Source organism: Nilaparvata lugens, chromosome 13 (genome assembly GCF_014356525.2).
Source record: "Nilaparvata lugens isolate BPH chromosome 13, ASM1435652v1, whole genome shotgun sequence".
In the NCBI taxonomy this organism is placed as follows: Eukaryota; Metazoa; Arthropoda; class Insecta; order Hemiptera; family Delphacidae; genus Nilaparvata; species Nilaparvata lugens.
This window is the reverse complement of record NC_052516.1, coordinates 7,550,958-7,576,929: the sequence shown is the minus strand read 5'-3', so window position 1 is coordinate 7,576,929 and position 25,972 is coordinate 7,550,958. Positions and strand designations below refer to the sequence as shown.

General features: G+C 35.8%; 2 protein-coding genes across 6 annotated transcripts in view; one reads left to right on the top strand and one right to left on the bottom strand.

Annotated features, from left to right (window-relative positions):
* The window catches only part of LOC111049709 (proteoglycan 4), a 90,962-nt gene that overhangs the window by 29,826 nt on the left and 35,164 nt on the right, over window positions 1-25,972 (top strand). The window lies entirely within an intron of this gene.
* LOC111047436 lies at window positions 613-25,972 on the bottom strand. 5 transcript variants are annotated; one of them, XR_005572748.1, is made up of 5 exons: window positions 13,584-14,841; window positions 11,678-13,532; window positions 10,421-10,499; window positions 5,294-5,372; window positions 613-1,852 (listed from the first exon to the last, which is right to left on the bottom strand). XR_005572748.1 is itself a non-coding variant. In XM_039439704.1 (4 exons), the coding sequence occupies exons 1-4, from the start codon at window positions 11,681-11,683 to the stop codon at window positions 1,819-1,821; spliced, it is 198 nt and encodes a 65-aa protein (XP_039295638.1). In that variant the 5' UTR covers window positions 11,684-14,826; the 3' UTR covers window positions 613-1,818. The 5 variants fall into 5 exon arrangements, 4 of the variants coding, with proteins under 4 accessions (XP_039295638.1, XP_039295636.1, XP_039295635.1 ...); XM_039439704.1 differs by having other exon boundaries at window positions 11,678-14,826; XM_039439702.1 differs by lacking the exons at window positions 613-1,852; window positions 5,294-5,372; window positions 11,678-13,532; window positions 13,584-14,841 and adding exons at window positions 19,824-19,902; window positions 22,499-25,972 and having other exon boundaries at window positions 10,418-10,499.

Here is a 25,972-nt window from a genome sequence, read left to right as displayed (position 1 = left end):
ATATTATACTAGACATAAGGTAGCACTGTCTCCATCATTCACTTTCATTTTTTATTCAAATAATAACTTTTGTAAAAATTCCGACTGCAAGCTCTTTTGTTAGAATATTTACATTTCATGGTTTAAGTTAATTTATTTTTAATAGATTGCATCAAATTAATTATACAAATGGACTTTGATGGCAACTCCCAAAATAGAATTTTTCTCGGGAGTGTCTTCTCAATAGAATAATTATTTCTTGTAGTAATGTTATGTTTGTAATGAATGCTTTTTGAGAAATAAAATTATTATTATTATTAATAATCAGCTCTTTTCCCATCAAATCTTTACAGATGTTAAGTTAATCCAAATTATTTGCTTTAAACTTCCAGAATAGTTAATACGGTTAAAATTGGCAACTAAATTGATCAACAGGATATTTTTGTCAGATTGTTATGGGATTGGTTTCTAGACAATATTCAAGTTCTGTCACTATTTGGCGGATTCTATGTATGAAATTAACGACCTCTGTAGTTGTATGGTAGAATATTGTGATTCAAGATCAATTTTAGATAGTTGAGTTTGTGGAGAATAAAATATCTAAAATTGGAATCATATAAGTTTCTATAATAATATCATGTTTTAGAGATTAGCTTTTCAATAATATTGAAATTGAAATCGAAAATATTGTTAATTATGTTAGAAAGGGGGTGTAACAGTACTTTCATATCCATACAAGATTTTGAAAATTTATCTAATATTATTTTAAAGGTACATAGTTTTGAATATAAAAATTGGCCATTCTTTTGTATGTTCAAATACCGGTTAAATATACTTATTACCATGTACAATATTAAATCATGCAAAATAAAAATCAAACTCACTCCATATGACCGCATTTGCCTAATATGACCATAGAGGGACAAAGGCTCCGCGAGAAGAATGACGCTGAATATGGGGTCGTTGAAGACATACTCCAATTCAACGTCAATTCCCGGATAGTCCCCACAAAGTATCTCTCGAACCCTCGTCTCCAAATTTTGGATCAATTCAGAGACTGGGGGTTCTGGTGGTGAGATTTCAAGAGCGGGTATTATCTCGGGAACTGGAATCTTTCTTGGGCGCCCGCGTCTTTTCTTTGTGGTCGGCGGTTCAGTCTGGTCACAGGTCGACGGTTCAGTCTGGTCACAGGTCTGCTGTTGATGAAAACTCTCCCCCGGGGTAGAGTTTTTTGCCCGAGAATACTTTTTTACGGGGATGCCAGGGTGTGGCCCTAGCTTCTGCAGTTCATCAGCCTTATACTGGCTAAACATTGAAATGAACTTTTCTGTATCATTTGGTCGTATCCTAATAGACATGTCGTCGAGACATATTCGAATACCAAGATTTACATGGTTTTGGCCAGTTACAAGGACATCGCGCATGTCTACGACTACAAGATACGAATTATTCCGTATCAATGTTAAGCCAGTCATTCCCATCATAAAATTCGGGGAATGCTCTGCTAGCATATCCAAGAATTTCTTACTTTTTAGGCTCATTGTAACAAAAAAAAAAACAAATTCCTGATATGATAGCAAAGGTAGACTAGACAAAAAGAGTAGATAAGATGATAAGATAAACTGTAAATAAGATAAGATGAGATAAGAGTAGATAAGATAAACTTTAAACTGAGAGTAGAGAATATTGGGAGGTGTAGCTCCCAATCGCTCGCTGATTCTTTGAATAAAACATAGGTAGCGTTGGTACCCTCTATATAGAGTAGGTACATAGAATGTACATAGAAATAGTAGAGGGTGTAGGCCTATATATAGAAGCCTACATAAGATCGTCCAAGGATCAGTTTGTAATGGCCACTCCACCCTTTTTTCTCCTGAAAATGAAAATTGTTCTGTAATAATTAAATTGACAATCATTGAATTATAAAAATAAAAATAAGAATTGTTCTGTTATCAAATTATAATAAATTGACAATCATTAAATTTGAAAAAACAAAACAAATTTGACCAACTTCTAAACATCTGGTTTGTAATCTGCTCTTATTACACTCTTGGATAATGCCCAAGTTTCGCTCCCATATAATATTGTAGGAGCCACAGAATTTATTCTTGTTTTTTTTGGTAATATTTTTTAGGAGTTATATATATATATAATATAAAACTCTTAAGAATTATTGGAATAGTATTTTTTAAAACCATTTTTTTCCATTGTTTATTTCATTTCGGGTATAATTATTAGTTAGTAATATTTTCTAATAATATTCTGAAATAACATTTTGTTTTTTTTCTCAGGAATGGACTCACACAACCCAGACCAGTTCCAAGTGCCAACCACACCCCCCCCTGCCACCACCGTCTCCACCCAGTCCCTAAGGAGGCCACACACATCACTGAGGGATCTATTGGCCCCTCAACCCCCTCCTCCCACCACCTTTCCTTTCTCTAGAACCCAACCCCCTCCCCCCATTAACCAACATCAACCCCCACCCCCAAGCAGCAATATTCCCCCCCAAACAGCAATAATCCCCCCAAACAGCAATCCCCCCCAAACATAGTGATAGTGGTGGAGATCCACCACTATCACCATTACCCCCATCAATGATGATGATGGGGGGTTGTAAATAATTTTTGTAAATAGTTATAAATAGTTGTAAATAGTTTTGTAAATATTTATGGTAGAAGATCCAGTGGCGGTTCTAGGCCTAGGCTGGGTAGGCGGCCGCCTACCCAGTTTTTATGAGATTTTTTTTAATTTTTCATGTAAACCTAAAAATGTTAAATAAAAAAATAAATTTTGGAAGTATATTTAAATGTTTATAGTCATGAGTTATATTTTAGATGATTCAACAGAAAATTGTTTTTATTATATTCTATTCTATTACTATGCCACATTTGCAGTGCGTGAACGCAGGGCTTTCTATGCTTAGAACGGGGAAAACATACCTCAGGTCTACAATGACAACACAACGTCTAACTAATCTTTCAATTTTATCTATTGAACGAGAGGAAAGTGAAAGGGGCTGATTAAGAACCCTGAAAAAATCTTAGAGGCGTTCAGCAATGTTGGGCAAAGAAGACTACAGTTGTAAATATAAAATGTATTACTCTATGTTCTAAATAATGTTAAAGTGTAATAAACCGTTGATTTCATGAATACTAAAATGTGTATTTATTTCAGAAATTTCCTTCGATATTCCAAATAAATAGCCTATCAAATTGAAATATTATTTGAAAGAATGATTAAAACAGCAAAATTATGGTTGGCCTATTAGCAAAATAGTGTCGAATTGAACAATTAAATATGAGTATTAACAATTTTTATATTTATTAATACATCTTCATTTAATACCTATATGCTTTGACGTCTTTTTTACATGAATTACTTAAGTAGCCCTACCCTAGGTCTATGAAACAGTATGATAAGTTTTGCCTACCCAGTTTTTTATGTCTAGAACCGCCACTGAGAAGATCCCTACATCATGTAATTCCCTACTTATTTAACAGACTACCTCCAAATATTCGTGATTACTCTAAGAAGGATGTAATGTTGTATCTCAATAATAACAGCACAATCAATTTATAAAACTAATAATATTACAAACGTACACATAATTTTAAGAAACGTCAAGTTAAAAAATGACAGCTATATGCTTACATTATTAGAATTTTTCAATTTTTGCTGGCAGAAGTTTTGAAATTTTCCTTTTATTGTCACTGCCGCCTGCCTCAACGATAAAAATGTACTATTACTTGTGTAAAATTTTTTTCCCTTTTCCTTATTATTTCATTCCTTTCTAATAATTTTTCATTTTTCCCTTTTTTTATTAATTCTGTATCAAAATCTGATGTATATTCTTATTTTATATTTTCATTTTGCATTAGTTTTCTTTCATTTTTTACTTAAAATCTCTGAAGTGTAATATTTATTTTGTCTAAGTTTATTTATCTTTTGTAACTCATTTTTTTTCCTGTAACTGGGCACCCGCCGAAAAACCTTTGAGTTTGGCAGGACCCTCAACTGTTTGTATTGTGAATAAAAATTTTGATTTGATTTGATTTTGAATAGTTTCTTTAATAAAAATTTTTTTATAAAGAAAAAATTTTTTTTGTTTCTTTAATTTTTTTCCAATGAAATATAATTTGATGTTTTTCGTTATTTTTTTTCCTATCCCCAAAAAAAAATGAAATTCAACACATAATGTAGGCTATGAGGTTTCCCTAAAAAAAAAAATTACTATAGAATTATTTACACATAGTAACTATTCAACAGGTTGTAGGGCTTGTCACATAGGAGGTTTCCAAGTCTAACAACACAATGTTAGTTAACTTATATATATATATATATATATATATATATATATATATATATAATAATGATAATATATAACAATAATAATAAAAAAACAATCCCCACACACACACACACACACACACTCTGGACCAGAACACCCATTCTCCTCCCCACTCTCCAGAAGTTGCCTTGCCTTCAAACCCACGGGATCTGCCCCATCAGGCAGTTTCGGAGGGGCAAAAAGAAAAACCCAAGAGACCAGAGATGGGCGAAATTCCATGCACAAATGTGGGTCAAGAGGCTGAGTCGAGGGTGACCGGGCGCCCTAGAGGCAGTTTGGCATCCCCTCTCTCAGCAGAAGGACCTACAAAAAGGCCAGGATTGGAACTCACGTAGGTCACGAGTTTGTGGGTGGAGAGGCCAAAACTCACCACTGCTCAAAGAAGGGCGGCCATTTAGGCAAAACTTATTAAGAGAGGTGAGGCTTTTGACACTGCGAAGTTTTGGAGGTGAAAAAAGAAAAAAACCCAAGAGACCAGTGATGGGTGAAAAACCAGACACCCACATGGATGAAATGTGGGTGAAGAGACTGAGTCAAGGGTGGCCGGGCGACCTAGAGGCAACTTGGCCGCCCCTTCCTCAGCGGAAGGACTTACAAAGAAGGCCAGGATTGGAACTCACGTAGGTCACGAGGACTAATCAGTCTGAAGAGACTGCCAAGCATATCACACTGGATTGCAACCAGGTGATGAATGGAATGTTAGTATAGGGAAAATCTCCTGGTTCTTGTAAAGGACACAGGTATTGGTTTGCCTAACTAACATACTACTTGGGAACACAATAAGCTTCGGTTGACGTGTGGGGTTTTTTGAAACTTTGGATCCTTGAATCCGTCCCTTCAAAAACAATAAACAATACCATGGGATGGGATAGCACCTTCTTACACTATCTTTTCTCTATGGTACTAATAGGATTTAACTGATACTCGTAATAAGATGATTGTATAATTCATCGAGTTACTTACAGGTGAAATATTCCAGACTGGGATCCAAGCTCCAAACGCCCCATGTTAGCAGTCTGCTGAAATCCCCGGCTTTCTGAAACTAAACAAAAAGAGATATATTAGAATAAGACGAAATTGAATTGTTGTCATTATTATAATTTTTGGTGAAATATTTCCGGAATGTTTCTGGAATTAATCATCAAAACTTTAAATACTTCCGAACCACTGGGATACGATTTTTCAACTTATTAACCATATTCAGAGGATTATATATTGAAATAATATTACATTTACAAAAAAATATCGTTTCATGATTGAATATTAAATTTGCAAAGGCTAATCAAGTTTGAATATTCTGGTATTTCATTATATTTCTTGACAGCCTAAAAACAATTTGGCAACGTTTCTGAGTGACCGTAGTTGAATGGTGTCAACTGTGTAAGGGTACAAACACACCGAGGGCGGAGCGGAACGGGGAGTGGTCATCATACACACAGGAAGCGTCTGAGCGTCAAGTACATTATTATGTACAAGAGTAGACCAGACTCAAGAATAGAATACACTATCCTTGGACCAGACTGGCACTCGCACTGTGACGCTCCAAAAAACAAACCAGCTTGTTCCAAAGTTTGACGCCCCGCTCCGCTACGCTCCGCGAGTAGACGCTTCCAGTGTGTTGCATCTTATTACTTAACATGATATTGTACACGACGCTCCACAACGCCCCGTTCCGCTCCGCCTTCGGTGTGCTTGTACCCTTACACAGTTGACAGTGTGTTTGTACCCTTAGGCCTCTTTCACACGATAGGAGACGTGCAACTTGAACACTGAACAGTGTTCACGTTTTTTTGTCGAAGTACATTGAGTCAAATCGTGTCTTTCACATGGTGACTCCTATCCAGGAACCTCGTTTTGTCACGTCTTTTCCCCTCGAGGCAAGCAGAGGCAAGATCTAACAACAACGCCGACGTTTGCTCAAAAGTATGACTCATCACTTTTTCTCAAAGTCTAACTTCCTTAAAAATATAGATGGAAGATTTCTGATTTCGGATTTGGATTCAGCGACCCCAAATTCTTTAAAGCGTAAGTCCCGTTTTCGAAAATATCCGAAAACAAGGAAGTTATGGCTGTTTTTAATAAAGCTTTCTATTATCATATAATTATACAGTAAAAACGAACAGGTACTGTACTATACAGTACGTAAGTACTGTAGCTATTATAATACAACTTACACTGTATTCGTGTAGGTAATTTAGTAGGATATTTATCTTGATTTCTGAAAATACCCCAAAATAAGGGAGTAAGATAACTTTGAAAAACCAAAGTTTTCCTGCCGATTGAAGAAACATTAAAAATTGTGTAACAAATATCAGATCACTATTCAAGCTATCAAGCTTTTCATAAATTTATTTGTCTCCTCATGGCAGAAGGTTTGCGCCCAACGTTTTCACTTAAACATTTATGTGATTAAATTGTGATAGAGCACATTATCGTATTGATCTTCTAAATCCAGTTACATGTACATCGATTTTCGTAAAATTGATTTTTTACCGTTCCTATGAATTCTAAGAATTCTATGAATTGTTTATACAGGTTCATCACAACTTCTTAAATAACAATATGTTTGCTTCAACAGAATTCATAAGGACGACAAAACATCGAACAACAAAAAAACGCTTTCTGAGTAACTGGCTTTAACAAAGCATGGCTTCACGAAATACAGTACGATAATTTAGAATAGTTGGTACAATGGTTATGCTTTTCGCATTATGGCAGCACTGTGCTTGCTCACTCACTTCTCCAGTTGACACTTGTTGACTTGTCAGTTGTTTACTTGACTTGACTTTGACACCTGTCATTACGCGATGTCTGAGTTTGATGTGGAGCTATTGATTACTGCAGTTTGCAACCGACCTGCTCTTTGGGATAAAAGTCTTGACATCTACAATGACCGGAATGAAGTCGCCAAAAGTTGGATGGAAGTTAAAAAGAAATAGTCAATAATTGCTGGGAATTTAAAGTGATATTCAACGATTTGAACCTGATAAATTGGATTGTTGAATGACAACTGAAATTTAGTGAATTTTACTGTACAACATTCCTTTTCCTATTTTATTGGGTGATGAGTGGAGATGATTTATGATTTCATATTTGGATTCATCTTTTCATAGTTCAATATTTTTTTGGAAAACTAGAACTTTTAAAAATTGAAAATGTTTATGTTTAAACTTCTCAGGTGTTCAAAAACTTCTTGAAACCTTTGCCTGTCCCTTTGTGAGGCAGGAGTATTATTATCTTAGTACGTTTACTATATAATCATATGATAATGGAAAGCTATATTAAAAACAGCTATAACTCCCTTGTTTTCGGGTATTTTTGAAAATGGGACTTACGCTTTAAAGAATTTGGGGTCGCTGAATCCAAATCCGAAATCAGAAATCTTCTATCTATATTTTTAAGGAAGTTAGACTTTGAGAAAAAGTGATGAGTAATACTTTGAGCAAACGTCGGCGTATTTGTTAGATCTGTCGGCTTATTTGTAAGATCCCCATGTGAAAGTACAGGAGAGCTGCAAAATATGAAATATGATCTTCAGTAATATGATCATCCAGGAGCGAGGACTCTGCCATGTGAAACTGGCCTTACAATTCAAACACCCCGCTCAAGTTGTTATCTGTGTAAATTTGATTTTAATATACGTATGCGAACTCTGATGATGAATGCTTCAAAAGTTAAATATTCCGGAGGTAAAACATTCCCCCACTCGGATCTCCGGGGGGGAAAGCTCGAGAAGTCACATCACAATGAACAACGAATTGGTACATGGAATGTGAGAACATTACTTCAGAGTGGAAAACTGAAAAACTTACTCATGGAAATGGAAAGAATGGAATTAGACGTGTTAGGCGTGGCAGAGATGAGGTGGCCCCAGCCTGGAGATTTCTGGAGTGGAAATTATAGGATAATTCATTCATGCACAACAGACGATCGCGGCCTGGCTATGGTGGGGTAGGCATAGTACTGAATAAAAAACTTGGAAATAGGGTAAAGGGATTTGTGCAATATAATGAACGATTGATCTCAGTACGGATTGAAACCAAACCAAGGGATACTGTGATAGTGCAGGTGTACATGCCAACAACTGATGAAGAAGACGAGGCTGTTGAGATATGCTATGAGGACATAAACGAGTTGATTGGGAAACTGAAGAGTGAAGAAAATCTTATTGTACTTGGAGACTGGAATGCAACAGTTGGAGAAGGAGCTGAAGGAAACACAGTTGGGAAGTATGGTTTGGGACAAAGGAATGCAAGAGGAGAAAGACTGATAGAATTCTGTTCACAGTATAAATTAGTGGTGACAAACACAATATTCCAGCACCATCCAAGGAGGAGATATACCTGGAAAGCCCCTGGGGATGTAAGAAGAGCTCAAATAGACTATATATTGGTGAGAGAAAGGTACAAAAACCAAGTAAAAAACAGTAGAAGTTACCCAGGAGCAGACGTTAACAGTGACCACAATCTTGTTATGATGCACTGTGAACTGAAATTCAAAGCTCTGAAGATGAGAAAAAGCAAACAATGGGATATGACCAGACTTAAAGATGATCTCACTCAAACGAAATACGTGGAGAAAACAAACAGGACCATGGAAGAAACAGAAAAGCAGATGGGAGTGGAGCAGGAATGGAACAAAATAAAGAAGAGTATCGAACTTTCGGCAGAAGAGGTATTAGGAAGGAAAAAGCAGGAGAACAGAAAGGAATGGATAAGCCAAGATATTGTTGAAATGATTAATGAAAGACGAAAGTACAAGAATTCTCAAGATGAAGAAGGATTAAGGAAATACAGGAGTCTGAGGAACAAGATTATTCGAAAGGCAAAGCTAGACAAAGAAGAATTTCAAGAGAAATTTGCAAGAACATAAACAATTGCATGAAAACAGGGCAGATGGATATAGCTTACAGAGAGGTAAAAAGATTCTTTGAAACAAGGAAAGTGAGAACAATGAGTATTGTAGACAAAAATGGAGAATTAAAGTATGATTCAGAGAGTATAGCAAAACGTTGGAAAGAATATCTGGAGCAGCTGTACTGTGGAGAGGACAATGAGAATCTGCACTTGGAAAGAGAAGACGAGATAGAACTACAGGAATTGGGGGCACCAATGTTGATGGAAGAGTTTGAAAAAGCACTGCGAGACCTAAAAGAAAGGAAGGCACCAGGAATAGATGATATACAAGGGGAGCTCTTGAAAAAGTCTGGTGGAATGTTAAAGAGAGCACTGTATAATCTTGTAAATATCATATATATGACTGGAGAGTTACCTGACGATTTTGTAAAGTGTATTATAGTACCTATACCAAAGAAATCAAATGCAAGATCATGTGAAGAGTACCGTACGCTGAGCTTAGTGAGTCATGCATCGAAAATAGTTACCAGAATTATCCTCAGGAGAATAGAAAAACGAATTGATGAACAATTGTCTGAAGATCAGTTTGGCTTTAGAAAGGGTGTAGGGACAAGAGAAGCAATTCTGGCGCTGAGACAGGTGATAGAGAAGCAGATGAAGATAGGGAAACGCACATGCATAGCCTTTATTGACATTGAAAAAGCATTTGACAATGTAAGTTGGAACATCCTATTCAACATTCTTCGCCAAATTGGGATAGACTACAGAGACCGAAGACTGATCTACAACATCTATAAACAAGAAATTGGAGTTATTAGGAGTGGAAATGAAGAGGAATCTGCACACATTCAAAAAGGGGTACGACAAGGATGCGCGCTATCCCCATACTTGTTCAATGTGTATATTCAAAAGGCAATCGACAGAGTGAGAGAAAAAGTTTGTACAGGAGTGAGAATTCATGGGGAAACGGTAGTTCTTTTTGGTGAAGCTATGTGACGCTGGTAGTCTCTCATACTGTGCCATTCTTACACTCTCACCCTGCCAGAACAGTAATAGACAGTGGTCAACAGTAATCGGCTAGAGCTAACAAAAAATCGGCTTGAAATTTGTAACATAAACTACCTATACCATGGGATGGGATAGCACCTTCTTATGCTATCTTTTCTCTATGGTACTAATAGGATTTAACTGATACTCGTAATGAGATGATTGTATAATTCATCAAGTTACTTACAGGTGAAATATTCCAGACTGGGATCCAAGCTCCAAACGCCCCATGTTAGCAGTCTGCTGAAATCCCCGGCTTTCTGAAACTAAACAAAAAGAGATAAATGAGAATAAGACGAAATTGAATTGTTGTCGTTTTTATAATGATTGGTGAAATATTTCCGGAATGTTTGTTCATAGTCGTACATGCAGTACGAAAAGAATTAATTTCTCTGTTATTCTTTGACCAATCTTAATAAGTTAAATAAGACCTTGAAATCTTGATAAAATTTGATAACTTTTTTGTAAAGTGAACGGGTTTCGTGAAATTTGTAATCAAAAATTTAAAATGGCCGCCATTTTGAAAATTTTTCATTTTATTTTTTAAAGTTGAGTCTTTATAACATAAATATTCATGCCAAATTTCTTATCAATACAACATTTCGTTCTTGAGATAAAAATTCCTAAGTGAAAAAAACAAAACGGCAGCTATAAGGATAACCACTGAGTTAAAGACACTTCAAATACGACATTTGTAGTCACCTATCATCCAGAAACAATACCCTAGAATGTTCGACACTACTTCTGAAACACCCTGTATAACTATTAATGACTATTTGACTAACTAATTGTATGACTATTATTAACAGGGTTACTCAACAAAGTCCCGAAGAAAAAATATCTTTAGTGCAGGACGATCAACCCTAGGCTTAACAGAGAAATTCACATACAGTCTAAGGTGAGTATTGAACCACCGAGAAGAATATTTGAAACTCATAACTCTATGATATCAGAACCGACCACACGCAGACGCCCTCTTGAAGGGGAAAACAATTGATGAAGCTTCAATATTGTGGAAGTTGAGAATAATGCTTGCATTTAAATGGGTAAAGCACACTATAGTGAGGTCCACGTTATAATGGCAGTGGATAAAGATAGGAGAACAACGTTGCCGAGTCTCTGCCTTAATTAATTCTATTTCTACATTGTTAAAAACATATTTGGCAACGTTGCGGAGCTAGAGAAGGATAGTGCAACCTGCTTTGTCGAATGATAGACAAGGGTAGCAACACCAATGTTAATAGAATACTGCGTGGACCTCAATATACACCATTTAAAAATACATCGCTTTTGAAAATCAAGCTTGAAGCCACCTAACTTCTTCCCTCCACGATGTTTTCATATTAAGCTGTGGTCTGTGAGGATCAAAATACACCCGAGATAGAAATTGTAACATTATAACGTGGAGGGTTTTTTGTATCAAGATTTAAAGAAGATAACTCACCTGCATTTCTCGTGAGCTCTTCTCATGTGATCATTCAAAGCTGAAGGATATGTGAACCGTTTGTCACACACATGACACACATGTTTTTTCACGGAATGCATGTCCTTTCGATGCTTAACCAAAGAGGAAAACCGGTTGAAACATTTTTTACAAATCGCACATTCAAAGCTTTTCTCATTCATATGTCTTTGAATGTGACTAATGAGGGACTCTTTTTTGCCAAAATTTTTATTGCAATAAGCACAGATAAAATTGGGCTTATCAACATGATTATCAACCGCCTTATGCAACAATTTATGCTGGTATAAGTCACCTTTCAATTTGAAAGTCTTGCCACAAACTTCACATATGTATGTATCCAATTTTTCGGGATGTTTATCGGCCATATGCCTAGATCGAAAATGGTTGAGTTGTTTGTAGGATACAACCAGTGTTTCATTGCAAATGTCACAGAACCAAGATTTTGGTTCAGAAACATGTACAGATTCAATATGTCGACTCAACTGTTTTGGATTTTTTATCACCTGACAATAGATGCAAATCTTCCTTTTCTGATGCAGAGTTACATGCTCAATGTATTCTTTACTGGTGTTCAGCCAGATTTCATTTTTACAACTGACACACTTTCTTTTCTTGAAAGGGCACCGCTTTAGATGAGTTTTAAAACAAGCTAATTTCCACATATCCCGCTTACACTGATAGCAAGTCATCGATATGTGGTTTTCAATATGTATTCTAAATTTCTTTTCAGTCTTCACGCCTTGACCACATTTGAAGCAGATAAATGCAGTAGTAACTTTGCCACCTGTCATTATACGAGAGTTTTGAAATTCCTTCACATCGATTTCATTGGCAAGTATTTTCTGCATTGTATCAAAACGTTTCTCATTGCTAGAGTTTGCAAAACTATCAAGTTTCATTCTGAAGCTAGTGTCATTGTTTTCTAAACTTTCTTCACAAGTAGTCTTACTGCCATGCTCCAAACCATGCACTTTCAAATGCAATTTCAAATATTCCTCGCAATGATAGGCCATTCCACATGCGCCACAAACATAACCTCCCAGAGTTGCAAGCGCCAGGACGTGATCTCGAAATTTGTCAATGCTCTCATAAAACAAACTGCAATCTGGAGAGCATAGTTCATTATTTTTCCTATCCTTTTCCAAGTGCTTCAACCACTTTTCTTCATCACAACACTCAAACTGACAAGGCGGACATCTGAACTTATAATGACCACGCTTGTGCACTTTGTATTTCTCAATATCACTCCCAAGATTCTTACCGCATGTTGAACATTCAAAAGTGGGCGACGAATGTTGATGCAAATGATTCCTAAAGTTGGTAATAGTTCTACAAAATTTACCACAAACTGGACAAATCCAGAGCAGATGATCCGCTAGATGGTTCATTACAAATCTCTTGTTTCTAGGAATTACATGCTTGCATATAATGCATCTGAAGCTAACATTGAGTTTACTTTTATCTAGCCAGCCGAAATAGTAGGGCATTAATGATATTTCGCCATTCAAAAGATTATTCAGCCATTCAGTCAGTATTCGACCAACATTAGGATTCTCCAAATCAAACATATCCAATTCAAGATACAATTTATCAATCAGGTAATCATGTTCACTATCGAATTTTGATATATCAGGAGAAATAGTGTATATCATGTGTTTGGTACCCATTTGAGATTCAACAGTTAGATAGGGAATTCTATTGGACAATAGGTCTGAGTTGCTGTTAGTCTCCATCCTGTAATAATGGTCTTTGAACAACTGCACTATTTCTACGTTAGATGTAGCATCCAAAGAAGAACTCTCAATTGCATTTCTAGAGTTCGTGTCATTTTGTTCTAGAACACTACTTGAATCACAATCTTTAGTATCTCCAGAAACGTTAATATCATCAACATCCATATTAACACTGCATTGTACATTTGCATCTTCTTCACTAACTATAGGCATTGTATTCCTAGCGTTTAGGTCGTCATGGTCTAAAACACTACTTGAATCATCACACATAATCTGTTCACTATTTTTAGAAACATTATCAACATCTATATTAACACTGCATTCTTCATTAGCACCTTCTTCACTAACTAACGACATTGAGTTGTCCTCAATATTTCCCTCACTATCATCATCCGAATTTGGGTTACTTTGTGATACAGTTTTGTAGCCAATTTGAACATCTTCCTCTACATTGACAGATACAGAAGCACTTTCAATAATTTTAGATACTGTTTGATGTTGGTAAACAACATTTCCTCCCTCCATTGACAGTCTAGGAAAGATAGATGTATCTGAAGCACTAGTGTTTTTAGATGAGATGAGTGTTTTATGATTCAAATTCACTAAATTCAAAAGCTCCCTGTCAAGTTCAGATTGCAATCTATCGTATTCAGGAAGGTTTGATTGATCAACAACTATCATTTTCCTGAGTTTAATTTGCACTTGATGACATGTATTTTTGAAACACCACAAACTATCCAGTTTGGTCACGCAGGATAAGCACACAGAATGAGGCAATTTGTCACTTTTACCCACAGCTATATCTAATAACTGCATTATTTTATACTGCAACATATTAACAGAAGCTAGCCTATCAAAAATATTGATTGATTGTTCACAAGAAAGTCCACATAACCTACAAATTATTTCTACTTCGGCCGACATTGTTATTACTTGTCTGTTAGTCACTATAAAAAGTCTACACAAATAGTGCACATTTTTTCATTGTGAATTATAAAAAGTAATTTACACTTTTAATAAGAAAACAACATGTAAATAAGAACACTTTGGACTAGACTAGACAGAATTATACAGATCACAACATCTTGTTAGGTGGTTAGGTCGTTACTGTCGATAGTCAATATATCGATAGGGATAGTTCGATACCTGTTGAACAACCTTCGATAGTACATAACATGTCGATTTCTCTGTATCGATATATCGTATACAAATTCTCTTTCTACTTTGCCTTTCAAGTAAGAAAAAAACATTGCTAGTCGTCATATTATTATGCATGAAACATTGTATAAAATATCAGGAATAATCTATTTGAAAAAAAACAGAGTTATCCGCGGTGTCACTATTGACTTACTGAAGGCCAAAGTCGTTGTCCGTCTGTTTGTATGTTCTACAATAACTTTAGTAAAAATTATTGATCAATCAATTTTCAAATTTTGAACAAATATGCATCAAACCTTTTTATAGGTCAAGTTCGTTGGACAACAGAATTGACTCATTCCTTCGTCCTTTTTCAGGATATAGAAATAACATTGAAAGTGCACAAAGAAAATTGTTATGATTTATCAGTCAGCTGAAGAACATAGCATGAAATATTACTACAGTTTCTCCATTCATTCATTCATAATATCAGCTGAGGCTATATGGGAGATAGTGACACGCTGGTACATGATTTCAGCTGGTTAATATACAACATAATTTACCATGGCCCCCACATTCGATTGCGGGCTCTCTGCACCCAGGTATGAGGGACAGGCGGCCGGGCCTCTCGCCCCTATGGCATCATAGGTAGTGAGAGGGGGGGTTGATTTCACTCATGATGAAGCCACAAATTTTTGAATTTTATAGCTGATTTACATGAAGTTGGGACAATTTAATTGTTTTTTCAAGTCTTACAATAGTCCAGTCAAGGAAGAGTTATAGAGGGAAAAGTTTGGAAGACAATTTTTGACCCCGCAGTTCTGTTTCGGGTAGTAAGGAGGTAAACATATCAAAAGTCCCCACCCCTACCCACTGTGCTAAGGGGGTGGGGGTGGTTCAAAGGTACCATTTTTTTGGATTCTCGCATATGACTGGATAACATAGTTCTCGAGATATCCGCTCTTGGAGGTATGGCATTTACAAAAAAAAAAACACGTTTGCTTCCAATTTTTGCTCTCTTATAACTTCTTAAATATTGATGGAGAAAATCCGTGCTGATCATGAGCGTATAGAGCATCGAATTCCCTTCAATTTGATGTGTAATTTCACACTTCCCTACGACTATTGCAGCAGCTTTAGTGTTGAGTGTGTTTAAATGTTGCATTGAAGCAACTTTTTGCTTCCACGCTTATATCTTGGCTAAAATGCGTTCAACAATCATGAATAACTGTTCAAAAATAAAGTTTGATAAATTCTCTACAAATTTTGTTCAATAAAGTTTTGTGATATTTCCAACAGTTTTCGAGATATCCGCTCTTGAAAGTGTGAAATTGTCGAAATACCAGGTTTCTATCCATTGTTTTGCCCTTTCAGGGCTTATAAGTATCCAACAATACATTGTAAAAATTAATGCTCATTGTAGGTTTGAAGAGCGTTAAATTATCTTCAATTTGATGTATTTTTTCTCTATTCCAAGTTTTCCTTCCATTGTTATAGCAGCTTCAATGTAGGGATTTGAATTTTAAATCCTGCAGTAATTGATCATTTGATAATGGAATTTGAAGGGGGTGTGTGGACGCAATATTTGACATCGCAGCTCAATTGGGACTGGTGAGAAGGTAAACATAGCAAAAGTGCGCATCTTCATCCCCTCTGTTAAAGGTGTGGAACCGCTGAGTTGACACTTATATCAAAATTTAAAATTTCACCCCCTACATGAAAGATGCTATAACAATGGAAGGAAATCTTGGAATAGAGAAGAAATATATAAAATTGAAGATAATTCAATGCTTTTCAAACCAATGCTTTTCATTGTTGGATACTATATAAGGGCTGAAAGAGCAAAACAATGGATAGAAACCTGTTATTTCGACAATTTCACACTTTAAAGAGCGGATATCTCGAAAACTGTTGAAAATATCACAAAACTTTATTGAACAAACATTGTAGAGCATTTATCAAACTTAATTTTTGAACAGTTAGTCATGATGGTTAAACGCATTGTTGTCAAGAAGTTGAAAAATGCAACATTTAAACCCCCCTCATCCCTTTAGCACATAGCGTTGGGGTTGAGACTTCTGATATGTTCACCCCCTAACTGGTCCCAACAATGCTACAAAGTCAAAAATTGTGCTGAAAGCACTCCCTCTAAATTCCTTTGTCAATTGGTCTATTGTTGCAAAACTGAAGATTTCACACTCAACACTAAAGCTGCTGCAACAGTCGTAGGGAAATGTGTAAAAGTATGAAATTATACGTTAAATTGAAGAGAATTCTATGCTCTATAAGCTCATAATCAGCATGGGTTTTTTCCATCAATATTTGAGAAGTTATAAGAGCAAACATGGCAAAAAATTGGAAGCAAACGTGTTTTTTTAAAATGCCATACCTTCAAGAGCGGATATCTCGAGAACTATAGGAGATACAGAAAAAGTTGTATGATGAATATTGTAGGAATTTATGTAACCTTCAATTTCGTATAGAATAGTCATGTCCGTGAGATGAATATTTTTCGAATTATATGCGAGAAACCAAAAAATCGTACCTTTGAACCACCCCCACCACCTTACACAGGGGGTAGGGGTGAGGACTTATGATGTTTACCTCCTTACTACCCTAAACAGAACTGCGGGGTCAAAAATTATACCCTTTGTTGAGCTTTCATTGCCTGGACTACATACAAGCGTTTTCAATGGAAATCATTATAGAGTAATAGACGACATGATTCTATTTAGTAGTAAAACCCCTGACATCAAATTATCAATATCCTTCTTATAAATGTAGAAATGTTAAGTTGTAGCGTGTAGGATGTAGGTACAAATTTGCAAAGATTTGAGAATTACAATTAAATGATATTCCCATTAAAGACTACTTTGAAAAGAGGATTGTGATATCCCTACAGATGTGGTTACCTGGCAACATAATATTGATGTTGATTCAATATACAAATTGAGTTATTCTTATCTAACATTCACAGTCTAGTCATTTAAAAGTATTTTTTATTCAATCATGGCTTATTCAATTTTCATATTATGTTCAATTACAATAAGGGTGTAAAAAATAATCCTGAGTATGAATTTATCTTTGTTTATTACACAATTGATTTTCGACAATAAAAGGTTGATAGAACTTGAAAAGAATGGGCACAGTTGCTTGATCTGGTCTTTGTACAATAGCCTTCTCCAAATTCATGCTCAATTTTTTGAGATCATCTTTTATTTTTCCTAGACCATCTCTTGCTTGCTGGTTTGTAATTGAGAACTTGGGCAGACATGCTATAGTGAGGTCCACGTAAAAATCACAGTGGAAAAAGATAGGAGAACAATGTTGCCGATCCTCTGTTTTGTCAATGCCTTTATGGAGGGTGACTGATATCGGTTTATTGATGTAATATTAACGGTTCATTCTCGTCTAAAACAATCAATTACATTTTATCAAGCAAGAAATTATACGGTATCTTTAAATAATTTCATAATGAATTTTCATAATCAATCAATAATTGTTAATTAATTATATTTCAAGACAGCATAGACAATAAGTTATATAAACTAAATTTCACAATAGAAATCAATACTGTGCAAGAAATAATCAAGTAAAATTTCACAATCAATATTTGTAGAGTTATTAATTGCATGTGTCACTGCAGGCAATTAATAATCCGCTCAAAATTTGAAGCGGATCAATTAATTCTAAAGCTACTTCTGAACTTTAGTTACTTCATAACGGACAATGACTTTGGCCTCCAGAGAGTCAAAAGTGAGAACTCGCTGAAGCTCGTTTTATTATGAATATTAAATAATATTTTCCAATTTATATGTCACACTTATTATATTCATTATTTTAATATTACAGAACTGTAGTTTCATGTTGAAACCAACACATCTTTTGCTGCAATGAAGCTGAATATGTTTTGATTCCAACAATTAAAGTGTTCAGCAATGGAAATACTTAATGAAGGGGAATTGTTTACATAATCGATTCTCCCAACTATAGAAAGAATCTACAATATTGATAATTTTGCAAATTTTGTCAGTATATACTAGCATTACTAGATATCCCGTGGTATGGGGCAAGTATGTTCCAAATTTCACTGTTAACTGAAGCTGATAGTCCTAGTAGTTATTTTTTGTCAAGTTATGTGACGCTGGAATTTGTAACATAAACTACCTATACCATGGGATGGGATAGCACCTTCTTATGCTATCTTTTCTCTATTGTACTAATAGGATATTCAATTCAATTCAATTTATTAAAAACACACAAAACAAAATTACAAAGAATTACGTAACAAATAAAACACAATAAGATGTTACAAATATAAAAACCTATGGGCTTTGTGGTTGGGTGTGTTGGAGAAGAGAAAAAAAGAGAGGAAGATACCTAGCCAACTATGGTTTCCCATGTAATAGGCAGGAAAAGAAGAGAAGAGAAGTAATGAGGAAAAAAGGGAAGGGAGAAATGGGGGGAAGGAAGAAAACAGATGAATAGGTACTCAAAATAAAGGTAAGCGAGACCACTGAAAAATGAAAAAAAAAACTAAAGAAAACTCAATGCTGGAGCAGAAATCTCGAGTCATATATCTAAATGGGAGAAGAAATTACTGTATGTCCAGTTTTTTATATCCAGTTTAATTTTTCCGCTGATCTTATTGTCCATGAGAAAGAGATTTGGAATGAGGTTTATTATTTTAGTACCTATGTAAATCAACTGCCTCTTTATACATTCAATATTAGTGTTATAGGTTACATATTTGTTAGCAGTGGCCCTTAGATTATAATAATAGAGTGTAGAGTTTATTGTGAGAGGAAAATCGGATCTATATTTTATTAAGTACTCAATTACGGTTTTTATGTATAATTGACGTATAGTCATGACCTCAAAATCACTAAAAACCATATCCGTTGGATAGAGCCTGGGTTTGCTTAATAGAGTTTTAATTATCAGTTTTTGTGCTACAAATAATTCAGCAATATGACAGTTGAAACAACCTCCCCAAACAACAATGCCATACTGCTGAATTGACTTGACTAGAGCATGAAACATCATTTTCAGGTGGTTCTTATTAAGAATTCTGTTAACTTGGTAAAATTTAAAAAATAAATATCTAATTTTTCTACATATGTATTTAATATGAACATCCCATTTAAGGTTTTCATCAATTATGATTCCCAAGTACTTAGTATTATTGACTTTTTTAATGGTGGGACAAATACTGAACTCGTAATAAGATAATTGTATAATTCATCGTTACTTACAGGAGAAATATTCCAGACTGGGATCCAAGCTCCAAACGCCCCATGTTAGCAGTCTGCTGAAATCCCCGGCTTTCTGAAACTAAACAAAAAGAGATAAATTAGAATAAGGCGAAATTGAATTGTTGTCATTATTATAATTTTTGGTGAAATATTTCCGGAATGTTTCTGGAATTAATCTTCAAAACTTTACATACTTCTGAACAACCACTGGGATACGATTTTTAAACTCATATTCAGAGGATTATATCTTGAATATAATATTATATTTACCAAGAAAATATATCGTTACATGATTGAATATTAAATTTGCAAAGGCTAATCAAGTTTGAATATTCTGGTATTGCATTATATTTCTTGACAGCCTAAGAACAATTTGGCAACGGTTCGGAGTGACCGTTGTTGTATGGTGTCAACTGTGTAAGGGTACAAACACACCGAGGGCGGAGCGGAGCGGGGAGTGGTCATGATACACACAGGAAGCGTCTGAGCGTCAAGTACATTATTATGTACAAGAGTAGACCAGACTGGCACTCGCACTGTGACGCTCCAAAAAACAAACCAGCTTGTTCCAAAGTTTGACGCCCCACTCCGCTACGCTACGCGAGTAGACGCTTCCAGTGTGTTGCATCTTATTACTTAACATGATATTGTTCACGACGCTCCGCAACGCCCCGCTCCGCTCCGCCTTCGGTGTGTTTGTACCCTTACACAGTTAACAGTGTGTTTGTGCCCTAAAATAGTTGACAGTGTGTTTGTACCCTTACAATCCAAACACCCCGCTCACATAGGTTAATAATTATTAGAATAGCGGAGTCATCACTCAGGCCACCAATTTGGACGTTTGAACCGGTGAGCTGATAGAGTGATGACCGCTTAGGGACAAAACTAGAGAGAGAACGTTCCGAGGCGCGCTAAAGGAAAGTTGTGCGTGAGATTCAGTTTTTAGGCCCGTATTAGACTAGGTAACAACCAGGCTGAGTCACCGGTGACCCGACTAGGTGCTGGGCACTATAGTGTGGTCAACGTTATCATGACAGTGTTTGATTAGCAATGGTATTGCTATCCTTGTCTAGAATTCAACAAAGCTGATAGCGCTATCTCTTCCTCGCTTTGCTGTTGCCAGATCGTCTTTTAACAATGCACAAGTAATAGAATAGAATTTCATTAGTCATTCAATATTTACAAATAATACATCGACTTTGTCAAAACACCTTCTTTTTAAATCACTATTACTCATTGGTCAGTCTTAAAAATACAAAAATAAAATTAACAAGTCATGTAAAACATAGATCACAAGTTACTCATATCATAAGAGAAATGGTACCCAGTTTATAGAAAAGAAATCATTTACTGTGTACAAACATTCATTATCTAATACATATTTTATTTTTTAATTGAGTGGATGCTAGTACAGTAACTTTCATTTGTGGAGTTATATAACTTTATAGACATGAAATGCCAGTTTCTCTGAGATTTGGAATGGTTATTTATTGTGGAATATTAAGTCTGACTATTTCGTGTATTTAAATTATGGTGATGGTTTGTAACATATTTATCTAAAAAATTTTTATACATAACACGAAATATTAAAAACATACAGTGATGGCAATGTCAGCAATTCAAGTTCTATAAAATGTGATCTACAATAAACATTGAAAGTCCCAAGAAAAAAAATATCTTTAGAGCAGGACGATCAACCCTATTGTTCATTGTTTTTGAAGGGACGGATTCAAGGATCCAAAGGTTCAAAGAACCCCACACGTCAACCGAAGCTTATTGTGTTCCCAAGTATATGTTAGTTAGGCAAACCAATACCTATGTGCTTTACAAGAACCAGGAGTTTTTCCCTATACTAACATTCAATTCATCACCTGGTTGCAATCCTTGTCGCAATCCAGTGTGATATGCTTGGCAGTCTCTTCAGACTAATCAGTCCTCGTGACCTGCGTGAGTTCCACTCCTGGCCTTCTTTGTAGGTCCTTCCGCTGAGGAAGGGGCGGCCAAGTTGCCTCTAGGGCGCCCGGCCACCCTTGACTTAGCCTCTTGACCCACATTTGTGACTGGTTTTAAAGAAAAGCCCAAGAGACCAGAGATGGGTGAAACTCCTGGCACAAATGTGGGTCAAGGGGCTGAGTCAAGGGTGGCCGGGCGCCCTAGAGGCAACTTGGCCGCCCCTTCCTCAGCGGAAGGACCTACAAAGAAGGCCAGGAGTAGAATTTACGTAGGTCACGAGGACTAATCAGTCTGAAGGGACTGTCAAGCATATCACACTGGATTGCGACAAGGATTGCAACCAGGTGATGAATTGAATGTTAGTATAGGGAAAAACTCCTGGTTCTTGTAAAGGACATAGGTATTGGTTTGCCTAACTAACATACTACTTGGGAACACAATAAGCTTCGGTTGACGTGTGGGGTTCTTTGAACCTTTGGATCCTTGAATCCGTCCATTCAAAAACAATAATCGAATACTGCCATTATAACGTGGACCTCACTATACACCATTTAAAAAATGCATCACTTTTAAAAATCAAGCTTGAAGCCACCTAACTTCTTCCCTCCACGATGTTTTCATATTAAGCTGTGGTCTGTGAGGATCCAAATACACCCGAGATAGAAATTGTAACATTATAACGTGGAGGGTTTTTGGCATCAGATTTAAAGAAGATAACTCACCTGCATTTCTCGTGAGCTCTTCTCATGTGATCATTCAAAGCTGAAGGATATGTGAACCGTTTGTCACACACATGACACACATGTTTTTTCACGGAATGCATGTCCTTTCGATGCTTATCCAAAGAGGAAAACCGGTTGAAACATTTTTTACAAATCGCACATTCAAAGCTTTTCTCATTCATATGTCTACGAATGTGACTAATGAGGAGATCTTTTCTGCCAAAACTTTTATTGCAATAGGCACAGATAAAATTGGGCTTATCAACAGACTTATGCGACAATTTATGCTTGTTTAATACACCTTTCATTTTAAAAGTCTTGCCACAAACTTCACATATGTATGTATCCAATTTTTCGGGATGTTTATCTGCCATATGCCTAGATCGAAAATGGTTGAGTTGTTTGTAGGATACAACCAGTGTTTCATTGCAAATGTCACAGAACCAAGATTTTGGTTCAGAAACATGTACAGATTCAATATGTCGACTTAACGGTTCCGGATCTTTTATCACCTGACAATAGATGCAAATCTTCCTTTTCTGATGCAGAGTTACATGCTCAATGTATTCTTTACTGGTGTTCAGCCAGATTTCATTTTTACAACTGACACACTTTCTTTTCTTGAAAGAGCACCGCTTTAGATGAGTTTTAAAATGAATTAATTCCCTCATATCCCGCTTACACTGATAGCAAGTCATCGATATGTGGTTTTCAATATGTATTCTAAATTTCTTTTCAGTCTTCACGCCTTGACCACATTTGAAGCAGATAAATGCAGTAGTAACTTTGCCACCTGTCATTATACGAGAATTTTGAAATTCCTTCACATCGATTTCATTGGCAAGTATTTTCTGCATTGTATCAAAACGTTTCTCATTGCTAGAGTTTGCAAAACTATCAAGTTTCATTCTGAAGCTAGTGTCATTGTTTTCTAAACTTTCTTCACAAGTAGTCTTACTGCCATGCTCCAAACCATGCACTTTCAAATGCAATTTCAAATATTCCTCGCAATGATAGGCCATTCCACATGCGCCACAAACATAACCTCCCAGAGTTGCAAGCGCCAGGACGTGATCTCGAAATTTGTCAATGCTCTCATAAAACAAACTGCAATCTGGAGAGCATAGTTCATTATTTTTCCTATCCTTTTCCAAGTGCTTCAACCACTTTTCTTCATCACAACACTCAAACTGACAAGGCGGACATCTGAACTTATAATGACCACGCTTGTGCACTTTGTATTTCTCAATATCACTCCCAAAATTTTTACCGCATGTTGAACATTCAAAAGTAGGCGACAAATGTTGAAGTAAATGATTCCTCAATTTGGTAATATTTCTACAAAATTTACCACAAACTGGACAAATCCAGAGTAGATGATCTGCTAGATGGTTCATTACAAATCTCTTGTTTCTAGGAATTACTTTCTTGCATATAATGCATCTGAAGCTAACATTGAGTTTACTTTTATCTAGCCAGCCGAAATAGTAGGGCATTAATGATATTTCGCCATTCAAAAGATTATTCAGCCATTCAGTCAGTATTCGACCAACATTAGGATTCTCCAAATCAAACATCTTCATTTCAAGATACAATTTATCAACCAGGTAATCATGTTCACTATCGAATTTTGATATATCAGGAGAAACAGTGTATATCATGTGTTTGGTACCCATTTGAGATTCAACAGTTAGATAGGGAATTCTATTGGACAATAGGTCTGAGTTGCTGTTAGTCTCCATCCTGTAATAATGGTCTTTGAACAACTGCACTATTTCTACGTTAGATGTAGCATCCAAAGAAGAACTCTCAATTGCATTTCTAGAGTTTGTGTCATTTTGTTTTAGAACACTACTTGAATCACAATCTCTAGTATCTCCAGAAACGTTAATATCATCAACATCCAGATTAACACTGCATTGTGCATTTGCATCTTCTTCACTAACTATAGGCATTCTATTCCCAGCGTTTGTGTCATCACTTTGTTCTAAAACACTACTTGAATCATCACACAGAATCTGTTCACTATTTTTAGAAACATCATTAACACTGCATTCTTCATTAGCACTTTCTTCACTAACTAATGACATTAAGTTGTCCTCAATATTTCCCTCACTATCATCATCCGAATTTGGGTTACTTTGTGATACAGTTTTGTAGCCAATTTGAACATCTTCCTCTACATTGACAGATACAGAAGCACTTTCTATAATTTTAGATACTGTTTGATGTTGGTAAACAACATTTCCTCCCTCCATTGACAGTCTAGGAAAGATAGATGAATCTGAAGCACTAGTGTTTTTAGATGAGATGAGTGTTTTATGATTCAAATTCACTAAATTCAAAAGCTCCCTGTCAAGTTCAGATTGCAATCTATCGTATTCAGGAAGGTTTGATTGACCAACAACTATCATTTTCCTGAGTTTAATTTGCACTTGATGACATGTATTTTTGAAACACCACAAACTATCCAGTTTGGTCACGCAGGATAAGCACACAGAATGAGGCAATTTGTCACTTTTACCCACAGCTATATCTAACAATTGCATTATTTTATACTGCAACATATTAACAGAAGCTAGCCTATCAAAAATGTGGATAGTTTGTTCACAAGAAAGTCCACATAACCTACAAATTATTTCAACTTGGGCCGACATTGTTACTTGTCTGTCAGTCACTTCAAACTATAAAAAGTTTGCATAAATAGTGCACATTTGATTTATTGTAAATTATAAAGAGTAATTTACACTGTTAATAAGAAAACAACATGTAAATAAAAACACTTTGGACTAGACTAGACAGAATTATACAGATCACAACATTTTGTTAGGTGGTTAGATCGTTACTGTCGATAGTAAATATATCGATGGGGATAGTTCGATATCTGTTGAACAACCTTCGACAGTACATAACATGTCGACTTCTCTGTATCGATATATCATATACAAATTCTCTTTTTACTTTGCCTGTCAACGGTCAAGTTAAAAAACCTTTGCCTGTCGTCATATTAACAAGCATGAAACATTGTATAAAATATCAGGAATAAAATCTATTTGAAAAAAACTAAGTTATCCGTGGTGACACTTTTGACTTACTGAAGGCCAAAGTCGTTGTCCGTCTGTTTGTATGTTCTACAATTACTTAAGTAAACAATTAGGCTATTGATCAATCAATATTCAAATTTTGAACACATAACTTATACTTCTAACCACATTCGATTGCGGGCTCTCTGCACCCAGGTTTGAGGGCCCTATAGCATCTTAGGTAGTGAGGGGTGGGGGGTTGATTTCACTCATGATGAAGCCACAACTTCTTGAATTTTATAGCTGATTTACATGAAGTTGAGTCAATTTAATTATTTTTCAAGTCTTACAATAGTCCAGTCAAGGAAGAGTTATAGAGGGAAAAGTTTGGAAGACAATTTTTGACCCCGCAGTTTTTTTTCGGGTAGTAAGGAGATAAACATATCAAAAG